The following is a 12,412-nucleotide window of genomic DNA, read 5'->3' on the forward strand; positions in this document are numbered from 1 at the left end:
CCAGATTTTGTTACCAAAAATCCGGCTTAACAACCAAGCTGGAGAAGTATAAAAGGGAATAAATGCACAAGGAAAGTATCAATGACTTCTAGCTATCAGCTTCAAATACTATAATCTCAAAACCATTTTCTGGACAACAAAAACAAAACAATACATGTGTCTGCTGCTTACAGGCTTTTCAGAAGCGCTGGATCAGTCATCAAGGCATCAGAATGGAGAAATAAATGTGTCTTTGATCTGACAGAATAAGCATCTTTTGTTCTTACCTGTACCATGATTTTTCAGCCCCACAGCTGAATGGTTTTCCCCACATATGGGAATAATTAAAGGGTGTTTCCATCTTAATCCATCATCAAACTATGGCCTCACTTTGATCCCTAACTTTTTAAAATGTAACTATAAACGGGAGATTATTAAATGCCAACTAGGAATAGAATGTATTTTTAAGTTAGCAAAGTTTGTTAGTTTAAGAAAAATAAATTATTGTGTACTAGATCTGACTTGAAGTGAATGCAGATGATTGTGCCATCTGCATAGCAAATTTTCCAAAGCAAAAATTATCTGAAATCTTTTTGAAAGGTTTTTTATTTACAGTGCTAAACAATATATATATTTATATATCTCATCCTCATAATGTCTGTGCCATAGAAAATACTGCAGATGGATCTGCTTTAATTTACAAAGAAAAACAACCAAAGAACCTGACAGGAACAAGGGAGAAATCAAACTTTGGTCCCCTAATTAAAAAATAACAAACACCCAAAATGGGAAAAAAAAACCACACTGAATCACACATTACTTTACACATTAAAAACAAGCTTTGCCTCCAGGAAGAAAAAAGTTCACCAGATTCAGCTTGCTGCCTGTCATTTAAATTTGTACAAAATGCATTAATTAAAAACTGTAAATATTTTTTTTAAGTAAAACACATTTCACTGTATTATCATCATCACCACCATCACTACATTTTGACTTTTTCCTGCAATAAAGGGAACAGGCACAGCCCAGGAACATATCATAGCAAATTTTCCCGGCCCTGGACTTCCTGTGTGCCAAATGTGATTTAACCCTTTCAGCACCATAGAAACTCCACAAGGTTGTGGAAGGGGCCAAAAGGAATGGGGAGGGGGGGGTGAAGTGCTGGATGGGAGCAGGGAGGAGTTTGCAAGGAGGTGTTGAAAGCCGAGGAGGCGTGAGGATCTCAGGCAGCAATTGTGAGGGTGTTCTGGGAAGAGATCGGAGGAAGCAATGTTTCTAAAGACTGGAGCTATCTGAATGGAGGGTGAAAAGGGTAATGAAACTGTAGAGAGCACTGTAATATGGAAACAGATCTTGGAGCTGGAGAAGAGCTTCCTCTTGACAGAAAGCACACTGAACTCCTCTTCTTCCTCATCTGCAGCTACAGCACTACAGAGGCTGCCTGCACAGACAGAGGAAGGAAGGTGTGCGGATAGTTGGACAGCGGAGAAGAGGATGCAGATGGAGCCAGAGAGGATCAAGCTGAAGAGCCATTTTCTGTCTTCTTTCTTTTCGGGTCAACTTCATCCTTCAACAGAAAAAGGTGGATGTATTTGGTAAGAAACACTTTGGCTTTAATACAGGTGTGCTTCTAACTCAGTTGATTGGTGAGTGGAAAATCAAAGAACTGATACACCGGTTGCTCCAGCCAGCAATTTGGAAAGTAAATCCCAGAAGTTTCTGTAAAATAATCACTTGCTATGGATCCACAAGACACATAGAGACATATATCTTCTTTATTTGTGCCTATAATGTTAAATTTCTTGCCTGACATTAATAACTCTTTTGGGTTCCAAATGCCGCCTGCAATTTTAAGTTATGATCCGAGGACCAATAATGTTTGAAAAGTAGCCACAATCTTGAAAGATACTGATATTTTTATCACTATATGTTAACTTTTTAAAATAATAATAAAAATACAGAACTCCTGCAGCTACTATATTAGCTACTCCTGCAGTTTCATCTTGGCACCCAAGAGTGCACACAGCAAGTCCATGGGACGAGCAAGACTGGGGAATGAAGAACAGATCAAGGGTCACTACCACCAATCTCCACGGAGGAACCTGCCACCAACATCTTGCCTCATATTAGAAATTCTATAGGCTACTTGTACAAAGGACCTTTGAGAATTAAGATTTCCTAAGAAGATTTCAAGGTTTCATAAACTGTTATGAAAATGATGGGCAACTTCTTGTTAGCTACCGTATTAGTTCATGCCAGGCCCAGTTTCAGATGCAAACCTTGCTGTGATCCCTAGAAATTCTGAATGTTCTCACTTAATCCAAAACTTCTCAACATACTTATATACTCGATCATCATATCTGTTGCCTTTATACAAAGGAAACTGTAAACTTTCCAGAGTCACTTACGTAGAGAGATGGGCAATGTCTAAATTTGATAAATAAATTGCTGTAGTGTTGAATCAGCCCCTGGGTAATTAGGTGCTATATTAATATCAATTTTGTTGCTTACCTTCCCTGTATATTCCCACTAAGGCATTCCTGAACACATTAAGCAGAGTTCCTACTCACCTCTTCCTGCTTCTTTTCTGCAGATCGTTTTACTGCATGTGTATCTGGTTCCCGTTCATTCTCATCATCTTGGAATTAGAATAAAGAGTAAATCAATGCTAATCAACCCACCCAGGGAATTCACTTACCAAAATTTTATGAATTATGTGGCTGACTTGCTCTTACCTTCATCTTCTTCATCCTCATCATCAACATCCTCAGGATTTGCATCTTCATCATCTTCCTCTTCTTCAGCCCCATTTTCATCATCCTGCATAAAGTCACAATGATAAATAAGTGTCACCTGCCAAACAGGTGTTCAATCCATTATAAAGCTAAGCCCAGCAGATTTTGGTTGCATTTATATCTGTTTATTTCAGCTCCTACCCCCAAGACAGGTTCAAATTGTAGCCACCATTATTCTATTACACATATAGCTCCCTCTTCTTTTGAGAAGTTGAGAGTTCTAACAACTCTCGGCACCAAAACTGTTTAGTTTCCTCAGCAGGACTCCTCTTATACCGACAGCTCTCTTGCTTTTCAAAGTACGGCTATCATGAGGGTGAATGTATGCACATTCCACACACTATATTAGGCATTTCAACAACTGATCCACTGCTAAGAGCCTAGACATATTTCTTTTAAATGTGTTGACATGATCACTTGAAAGATTTTCAGCCACATGTCAAGTCCTAATTATGACTTTCAAATGCTGGGTTGGATCTTCATTGATCTGTCATTATTGTTTTTCCTAGCAAATACTTTGTGACTAACACCTTTGTGTATCTTTACTTGTAATTATGGAACCACTCCATAGTAATTTTGTTACTGTGCACTCCATTTCATCTTTGTTTGTGCAGGTTACTCTGATAAAAAAAATACTATGCAAAAAGCCGAATCAAAGTTTTGGGGCACTACAGTGAACTATGCAGGAGAAGGATGGAAAAAAGGACCATATGGAACAGTGTAAGATACACAGGTAAATATGTGATAGGCCCTAGTTAGAAACAGAATTCTGTACTATGTAAATGTGGTCTTTTGCAGCAATATATTTTTAATGGATTATGTGAAAGTCCTTCTACCTCTTCCTCCTTTTCCCTTAGGGACTTCTTCATTTTCATCCAATTTTAGGTAAAGCTGACAGCACAAGTTATCTTGTCACCAAGATTTTTGGATTATATAGATTAGGGACAGAGCTTTCATATCTAACTATCATTTTGCTCCAAACTCCACTCCAATCTTTGTCCTCCTCTGCACAGAGAAAAAAAAATCCCTGAAAAGTAGATATATTTTATAGTAGGAGGGAGCAACTTTATCCACCAATACCATACCAAATCTAGAAAGTTTTTGGGGAGGCAATCAACCCATGCCCACTCTGAGAATAAAATGTTAAATTGTATCTTCTTAGTCTAATACCTGCCCAACTCTGCTCATTTGCTGGTTCTCTTCAAAGCAAGCTCCAAGACATAGAAAGGTTTACCGTAGCCAACAATAATCTCACTTGTCTTCTGTGATTCTCCCATCTGCATGGATTCCCTCCACGGCTCCCAAAGACAGATACAGATACGAAAGGACTGACCTAATGACAGTCTATCTAAGCCAAAAGAAGTCACATATTTTGGAATGTCTGCCAACTGTGCAGCTGTTAACCACAAAGTACTTACCAGGGAAAAAAAAGAATGACAGATCTATGAAAAACTCACCCAGCCTTTGAAAAACACCTAGGCTGCCCCTTTCTCTACCTGCCATTTGTTATGAAGGGAGGGAAGGAGAGTGTTCTTGCTTCTCTTTGCTAATTTTTCTCACAATTGGAATTATAGGAGCAAACCTGGATAAGTCTCACTGGCCCTTTGATTTTTTTTTTTTAATTGCCTTCTCTAGACTCTCCTTTACCCCAAGTCTTCAGTTCTTCAATGCCTGAAGTCTGAGCCAATGGAAACTACTCTGCTCACATTTCTCTGTTCATTCTTTGGTTTGGTCCATTTTCCAGGCTCTTCTATTGCTGCTAGATTCTATTCCACCTCTTCCCAGGGTCTCGTGAACAGTTAATTGATGAAAAGAGGGATTGGAAACTGCACCACCATGCTGTTTTTAGTGGCACTTTGCAACTCCAAAGCTCTAACAGTTTGCAGCAAAGAAAGCTGATGGCTGGCATTGCCACTCCAGTTTAGGCCACAAAACTTTTTCAACTCATAGAATATGCTTATTGTTTAATCATTTCAAGCACCATAGGCTTGGTTCAAAGATGATCATTAAAAGCAATGCAGAAGGTCCATCAAAAAAGTGAGATGACCTCATCCATTTCCTCAACTCGCCTTCTTCTGCCTCCTTCCTGCCATGCCCCTCACCTCTGGCTCCCCCATGACATACATAATACAATTACCTCTACGATCTCTTTCTTGTCTTTGCGGGCAGACTTCTCCTCATGCTTTTCCTTCTTCTCTTTCAGCTCCTGAAAGAGGGAATGCAAACTACATTAATGTCACATTCAGCATGGCCAGTATGATAAGAAATGTTGCAAAATAGTTAGGCAGCTGAAGGAGTGACTCAGCAATTGTTTTTTGAAGATCATTTAATGAAATGCAAAAGCAGCCAGTATTAAATATTATATGAGAGAACATTGGAGAGATGCTTTATACTTTTTACAAAAATCACAGTATGCCACTGAAATCACACATGCCTGTTATTTTCACACCTGTTACAAATAAGAAAAGCCAGATAAGGTAAGACTCATTGAAATCCAACTGAGGGTTTGTCAATATTCAGTGCTTGTTGCATAATTTACATGTAGCCTGAGACATACGCTCCAAATTGCACTTTTCACTAAACATGTGGCAGGATTCACCGATCCATCAGCATTGTTTTAATTGGACCGTATGGAATATAACTTGCAAAAGGGTTCAGCTTTGTCCATTTCCTATGCTGCTATCTTTAATGAGGCATAAAATCTGCAACCTACTGCAACATCTCATGAAAGAAGTACAACCATTATGACTGCTTCTTAAGTTGTAGTATATTAGAAGTAACTTTAAATCTCCAATATGTTCAGCATGGCTTCTATACACCAAATACTACTTGTTTCTAAACAGGAACTCCTAAATATTTGCAAGACTGAAAGTGGCTTTCTTGTATCTCTATAATCCTTGTGATGCAGCTTTGCAGACGGGAATTCAAACCCTCTCTGTGCTACATGGTGCTACTTTAGTAAACATGTAACTCAACTGTATTCCAGTAACAGTCTCTGCAACTATCAACCAAGTACATGTTTCCATGATTTAAAAAGCTGATTGAGATGGCAGAAACAATGAGAACCACCTTAGTCTAAAGCAGGGGTAGGGAAACTTGGCTCTTTTATCACGTATGGACTTCAACTCCCAGAATTCCTGAGTGAGCCATAAAAGGTTCCCCATCCCTGGCCTACTGGTTTTTCAGTTGTGGGGGAAATCCATTTTTGACTTGAATGGGACTGTTTAATATACATATGTAGGACATATTCTTTATATGCCCTACATTTGTTTGTTACATATTCTTTATATTATTCAGTTGTGGGGGGAATCAATTTTTGACTTGAATGGAACTGTTTAATATACAAATATTCTTTATATGTCCTACATATGTATATTAAACAGTCCCATTCAAGTCAAAATTGATTTCCCCCACAACTGAAAAACCAGTAGGCCAGGGATGGGGAACCTTTTATGGCTCACTCAGGAATTCTGGGAGTTGAAGTCCATAAGTGATAGAAGAGCCAAGTTTCCCTACCTCTGGGTTAAGGCATCAGTTAGAAACCAGGGGACTATGAGGTCTAGTCCTGCTTTAGCATGAAAGCCAGGTAGATAATTTTGGCCCAGTCTCTCTCTCAGCCCAACCCACCTCCCAGGTTTGTGGTTGTTGTTGGGGAAAGTAGGAAGAAGGAGGAGTATTGGGTATGTACCACCTTGAGTTAACTATAGCAATAAAGGCAGGATAAAGGTGCTTAACCGGATAAGAGAGAAGACCGCCCCCCAGCCCCAAGCCATCTGTCCCCTTGGTTTTTTTTAGTCTCTATTTCATTCTTATTAATTTTAACTTTTCATATTTATCTTTTCATCATTTTGTAAGCCTCTCAAAGTCATTCCATCAGATTGGCAGAATATAAATTTAAGAGAGAGAGAGAGAGAGAAAGAGAGAGAAATTGAGAAGGAAAGAAATAAAGATGGAAGGCAGGAAAAGTGTCCCATGAGTACTCTACAATTCATTTTTATTTTTTGTATGGAGAATTTATAGGAAAGAAATCTGCCTTTAAAAAAAAAAGAAAGTAAACACCTGAATTCTACATCATTTCCTTCAAGGGCCAACTAAACAAAAAATCACATTCTCTTTAATGAAACTACAACTAAAATTACAGTGTAGGCAAGTGTCAGTGTAAGATTGAAGGGGGGGGGCGGGGCAAAATGGTACAAGGTACCCTATAGATGAGAAAGGCTCCAAGTTGTCATTTTCCACTAGAGGGCATTGTGTTATTTTTGAAGACAATATTTCTGATGCCTGCCAGCCACAGGGAAGCCTTCTCTGGCCTAGTTACATGCTAATCTCACCTGAATTGATTGTTTGAGTAAAGACCCACAGCATCCAAATCTGCAGTTCTCTCTCCAAACAGCTATATTCAATACATCCGGTGCTCAGATGAAACTTCCATGTTATCTTCTTCTCTCACAAACCCAGGGGCTTCATAATGGACCCAGTTCTGGATTTTCTCTGTAAAATAACTTTCTTCATTGTACCCACTATCCTGCTATTTTGAGTAACTTTCTGAATTCCCACATGGATGGTCTGTGTCCAAAGTTATAGTGCACAATGGCCTTAAAACTTAAAAGGCCCCCAGTGCCGGATGAAAGACTAGACATGAAGCACAGGATAGACATCATATCCAGTTATAAAACAGCAAATAACTGTTCAGATCAATTCTTCTCTAAAAGATGCTGTTAAATTGGGAACAACAAAGCAACACAGAAAATCACTAAGCAGTCTCCCTTCTGAAACTATTGCACAGAATTAAGCTTATAGTTCTGGTCTACAAATACACTGCCTTACCCTATATGGAAAATTATTCAACCAAGTTCCAGTTCTCTTCAGTTTTCATGACAGCAAAGCCAAAGCAGAAGCGAGGCTGAAATCTCTGCAATGTTTAACCTTTATCCCCATATCCCTGGCTGCTCTTAGGGTTGTTTCAATTAATTATTTCTTTTCCTTCTCAACTGGTTAAAAAAAAAAACCAGCACATTGTGCAAGCTTCAACTCTGGAACATGGGCTGTTCGCTGTTTGTCTGCATTTTCCATTTAACTCCCTGTTTTCCAAGAGGAAAAGTATCCTATGCCATTGTTTGTCCTTCTCTGTAAAGGCACCAGGGAAGCATACAGCAGTTTCATTGGATTCCACAGTTTACTTCCAAATAAACACATTGGGGATTTTGCATCTTAAAAGCCTCTGTGTTTCAATCCATATGGAAGTGCTTAGTGACAAGACTCCTGTGCCTAATATTGTGACTAACATTTGGCTATTTTTGCTTCTCTTTTCACCTCCTCTTCAATTAATTTCAAACGGGTCTTATTCATAAACTAGTTGATAGAATGTAAATTAAAAGGTGGTGGGGGGGAACCTGCTGCCTGATATTATCTCTCTCACTCCCCACCCCCACCCCCAAAGACATATGCGATTTTTCTGAGGGATGTGTTGTCTTATCCGTTGGGGACCATGCCCCACAAGAACACAATAAGGCCGGTAACCCATTTTCTGCTCCGCTGAACGCCAGTAACACCCGCTGCTTCCGGAACAGATGTACAGAGTATGCTGCTAACGGTCGAACCGCCGAAGCCGCCAATACGTAAAATCCGATGCCTCCGGAGACCAGCGACTGAGCTGACGATGGGAAGGACGCATATGCTGGCAACCTGGCAGGCAAGCGCGAGCCCGCGGGCACCCCCCGCCCTTTAATTGCCTTCCATTTTTATTCCCCCCCCCCCCGCGTCGGCTTTGTGTTGCGCTCCTCCGCCTCACGGCTTTTTCTTCCTAATACAAGCGAAGCGGTTTAGCCTCCTCTGCCCTCCAAAGCACCCCGGTGGGGAGGATCGGCCTCCTTCTTTCCAAGCAGCGCACCTTTCGAGCGCTGAGGGCAGGAGAGCGCTGAGGGCTTTGGAAGAATGACGCGCAACCCCCCGCCCTTGTTGCCCGTCGGAGCTTTTCAAAAGAAGAGCGATTTCTCTCGGCGGGACCGTGACGTCTGCCTTCACCGCCGCCAGTTTCCAAAGGCGAAGGACATTTGGCAAATAAATAAATAAATAAGCAGCCAAGGGCGCTTGGGGTTAATGGCCTCAGAGAGAGGGGCGCTCCGGGGGGAGGGGGGGGTGGAAGGACCGAAGCCCGCACACCGCCTCAGCGCGCCAGGAGCTTTTCTCGCCCCGAGTCTCCAGCCAGGAGCTGCTCATTTCCAAGGAAACAAAAAAGGAAGCGCGCGCGGGGCGCAAGGAGGATGAGGGAGGGAGAAGGGAGCGGACCGGAGACTCGGACCCGGGAGGAGGCTAGCGGCGGGAAAAGGAGGCAAGGCGAGCGCTTCTTTCTTCCCCTCCTCCGCAGCTGCCTTTCCGAAAGAGTCCCTGGCACCGCCGCGTTGATTTCGGAATGGACCGAGCTTGGAAGAGCCGGGGCTGCCAGGTCCCGCGCGTAGCCACCGGGCTCGATCTGAGCTTCTCACCTTGGCTCCGAGCTCCACGGGAGCCTCGTCGGCGGACTTCTCTGACATCCTGGCAGCAAGCGAGAATAAGGCGAGGCAGACGAGATGCAGCTTCGAAGCAAGGGACCTGCCAGCTGCAGCCGCTCCGCTCCCAAGCGCCAGCAACAAAATCCTTCTCTCCCGCGACAAGGCAGTGCCAGAAAAAGGGGCTCGGTGACGAGAGAGCGGGGAGGGAGGGGCCTGCCGGCAGGGAGGGAGGGAGAGAGATTAGAGGCAGAGGGGAGAGAAGCGAGTGGCAAGCGGGAAAGAAGGGCTTGCGAAGCGGCAGCGCTGCCTTTTGCAAAACCAACGAAGAGAGCTTTGCAAATAATTATCTATCGGACGGGTTAAAGGAGATTAGGCGGTCCAGGGCTGCACCGAAAGCCATGAACCTGAGCTCGTGCCCTTGGGGACGTTGCCGTGTATGCTTTGTCCTCTGTTCCTTTGTTTGCCCTTTCTTTGCCTGCACCGCCTACACACGATCGCACACGCCCTTTGTACTACGCCGCGTTATTTATTCCAGATTAACTAAACGCCTATTTTTTTTTTTGCTTTCCACCCAACGATAGATCACGAATGATCGCAGTTCTTTTTTGTTTTTTTCCCCCTTTTCATTCTGTCTGCCATTCTTGTTTGTGACAAAGCATGCGGCAGGATTGTGTCCCGGCAAGAACGCCGAGTTCCTGTTGCAGTGGCAACATTTCCAGATATTGCCACTTTACAGCTGTGCACTGTGTAATGTCACTGGGCAGCTCTCTGTATATGCTCAGAGAGGACTGGTAATGCCAAGGATTAATTCTGCCAGTATCAAAACATTACAGTCACATTTTCCAAAGCACCAGTATTAAATAACCTTGTATGTGTGTTTCAAGTGCTGTGAAGGCTGCAGTCCGCGTGCATGGATTCTTTACTTCTGCCATACTTGTTACCTGTCACACTGGATTAAAAATAAAAGTGCTAATCCTGCCTAATCATCCGTATGCAACCAGAGAATATAATCACTTTAAACTGATTTAAACCAAATAATAATTGAGAATAAAAATTACATGACATCATAAATAGAATCATAGTCTGGGTAACCACTTCTAGACAGTTGTCTTCAATGTTTCTAGGGACAAAGAAGCAAAAGTTCCTGCTCTTCTATTTGTCCACCAACAGATCCTAAACCAGTCGACAATATCTAAGGATGGCTTTATTAAATATCCAAAAGCTATGTCATTCATTAATCATCTTCAGCCCATAATTTCCAAATATCATCTTTGGACAAATTAGAAAATAGCAGCCAAACCTTAAAGGTCTACTTCATTATCTCTCAAGCTTGGCAGCTCAACCCCAAAGCTGGCTGGAGAATTCTGGGAGTCAAAGTCCACTGCCAAGCTTGAGAAAAACTGGTCAACTTGACAGCCACATTCCAAATGTGAAACATTCTCTTCCCTAGATCCTGTTTTACTGCAGTCAATTTGCAGTTGATAGTATGATCTTTTTCCTTAGTTTTAAATAATGCTTTGCTGTACAACTGTCCTATAAAAACAGTGGAAAAATATAGCAACTAAATAATTAATAGGTTGATATGGAATGAACTTGATTGAGGATGTTCAATGCAGTATCTTTGTGGACTGCACACATCTGGAATAAGTGAAATCTTTCTTGAAAATGAAAAAAGAAAAGATTTGTTTAAACCATACTGAAACATCTTGTCACTACACAAAGGTCTTCTGCTGCATTTGTGCCAAGGAGTCATTGATCTGAGCTTGCTTATAAAGGAGTGACTCCTATTTGAGTTTGCAGAGAAAATATGGACATTTGTGGAGATCTGAAATAGTATTTTTCTCTCCATCCACTCTTTGTACTTTAGATGATATATAGACTGGAAAACATGAAAGTTAGCATTCCATCACATATCCTTTCCACAAGTTGTGATGGCCTTTTAGGCTTATCCTTGGGACTGAGCCTTGATAATCTGGAGCGTTTTTGTTTTCAATTTACAACAATTTTTAAATTATCTTCAAAGACAACTTTGAATGTAATTTATTACACAGTAGTTTATAATCTGGAAGTTATCAGGTACAAATAGGTGGAGCCAGGCCATTTCTATCCCAAAATGAACATGGTAAATGGCAAAATGCCAGGTTTAGTTAATGGTGCTGAGCATCATTAGAACTCCTCTACATCTATTGTGGCTTATCTATTGCCAAGTGAAGTATTCTATTTTTCTTGCTTCAAAATGCCCGAGGCCTTTTCCAGGAGTAACAAGATGGTCACAGAAATATACTAGGAGTTGTTCAGTTTAATGAGTTCAAGTTTCACAGCTGTCTGAATTCAAATTCTTGTTTGTCTGTAGCATATTTCTTTAAGCAGAGAAAGATAAAGCAAGATTCACCTTGCCATAATGGTTCCTGTTCCTGAGTCTTACAATCCTAAGCACTTTTCTGGAAGTACGTTATTTGTACTCCAGATCCCTTCTACTAAGGAAGTGTGCTTTCTCTGTTACTGCCATCTTCTGGAATGGTATCTCCACAGAAATATAGATGCCATCCAGTCTCATGGGGTGCATTAACTTCCTCTTAATAAAAATGCACCCACATTCAACTTCTCCATCCCTTCATTGAATTCACTATTTAAAAAAATAAAACCTGGCTTTGCTCTCAGGCCTGAGGGCGGGGATCAATGGTTTGTAATCCCCCCACATCATGTTTTTATTGTGTATCATCGTTTCTGGTTCCACCAGTATCATTTTATGTTTTTAACCGTGTATTGGATTTTGTAAGTTGCCTAGAATCTTACTGCAGTGGGCAGTAATAATAAATTTAATAAGATAACTAAATGTAAACACAACTTAAATATATATTAGATACATGAAATGGCTCATTTTGTAATACTCTAAAAGGAGTTATGAAGAAATGTCATTTTATACAACACACATGGAAACTTGATGTTTATTGTTTTTCTTATTTAGTATCCTAGTGCTTCTCCTTAAGAGATATTCTACTTTGAAACTTGAAATGTAACAGCAATCACTACTCCAATACTCTAACTACCTTCCCACAAGAAAGCAAGAAAGATAAAACAAAACTACAAAGTATGATTATTTTAATTACCTTTTATATTACATTAATACTGATGGTTCTTGGGAGT

The 12,412-nt window shown here is 41.0% G+C and overlaps 1 protein-coding gene across 2 annotated transcripts; it reads right to left on the minus strand.

Moving 5' to 3' along the window:
* Nucleotides 1-567: 567 nt before the first annotated feature.
* On the minus strand, nucleotides 568-9,446 carry PTMS (parathymosin). Of its 2 annotated transcripts, none has more exons than XM_026713230.2 (5): nucleotides 9,260-9,446; nucleotides 4,912-4,980; nucleotides 2,715-2,799; nucleotides 2,550-2,617; nucleotides 568-1,546 (listed from the first exon to the last, which is right to left on the minus strand). In XM_026713230.2, exons 1-5 carry the CDS (start codon nucleotides 9,305-9,307, stop codon nucleotides 1,496-1,498), a joined length of 321 nt encoding a protein of 106 aa, XP_026569015.1. In that variant the 5' UTR covers nucleotides 9,308-9,446; the 3' UTR covers nucleotides 568-1,495. The 2 variants fall into 2 exon arrangements, with proteins under 2 accessions (XP_026569015.1, XP_087782371.1); XM_087926245.1 differs by having other exon boundaries at nucleotides 568-1,698.
* Between the last annotated feature and the right edge of the window lie 2,966 nt (nucleotides 9,447-12,412).

Source organism: Pseudonaja textilis, chromosome 2 (genome assembly GCF_049901715.1).
Source record: "Pseudonaja textilis isolate UNSWEBS1 chromosome 2, rPseTex1.2, whole genome shotgun sequence".
Lineage (NCBI taxonomy): Eukaryota > Metazoa > Chordata > Lepidosauria > Squamata > Elapidae > Pseudonaja > Pseudonaja textilis.

Bases quoted from the DNA above. Each gene is read 5' to 3' on its own strand.
- PTMS (XM_087926245.1), bottom strand. From the start codon at position 9,307: ATGTCAGAGAAGTCCGCCGACGAGGCTCCCGTGGAGCTCGGAGCCAAG. The intron at 2,618-2,714 runs GTAAGAGCAAGT...TCTAATTCCAAG, and splicing joins TGAGGATGAAGAAGATGAAG to ATGATGAGAATGAACGGGAA. The intron at 1,699-2,549 runs GTGAGTAGGAAC...ATTATTTTACAG, and splicing joins CAGAAAAGAAGCAGGAAGAG to AAACTTCTGGGATTTACTTT.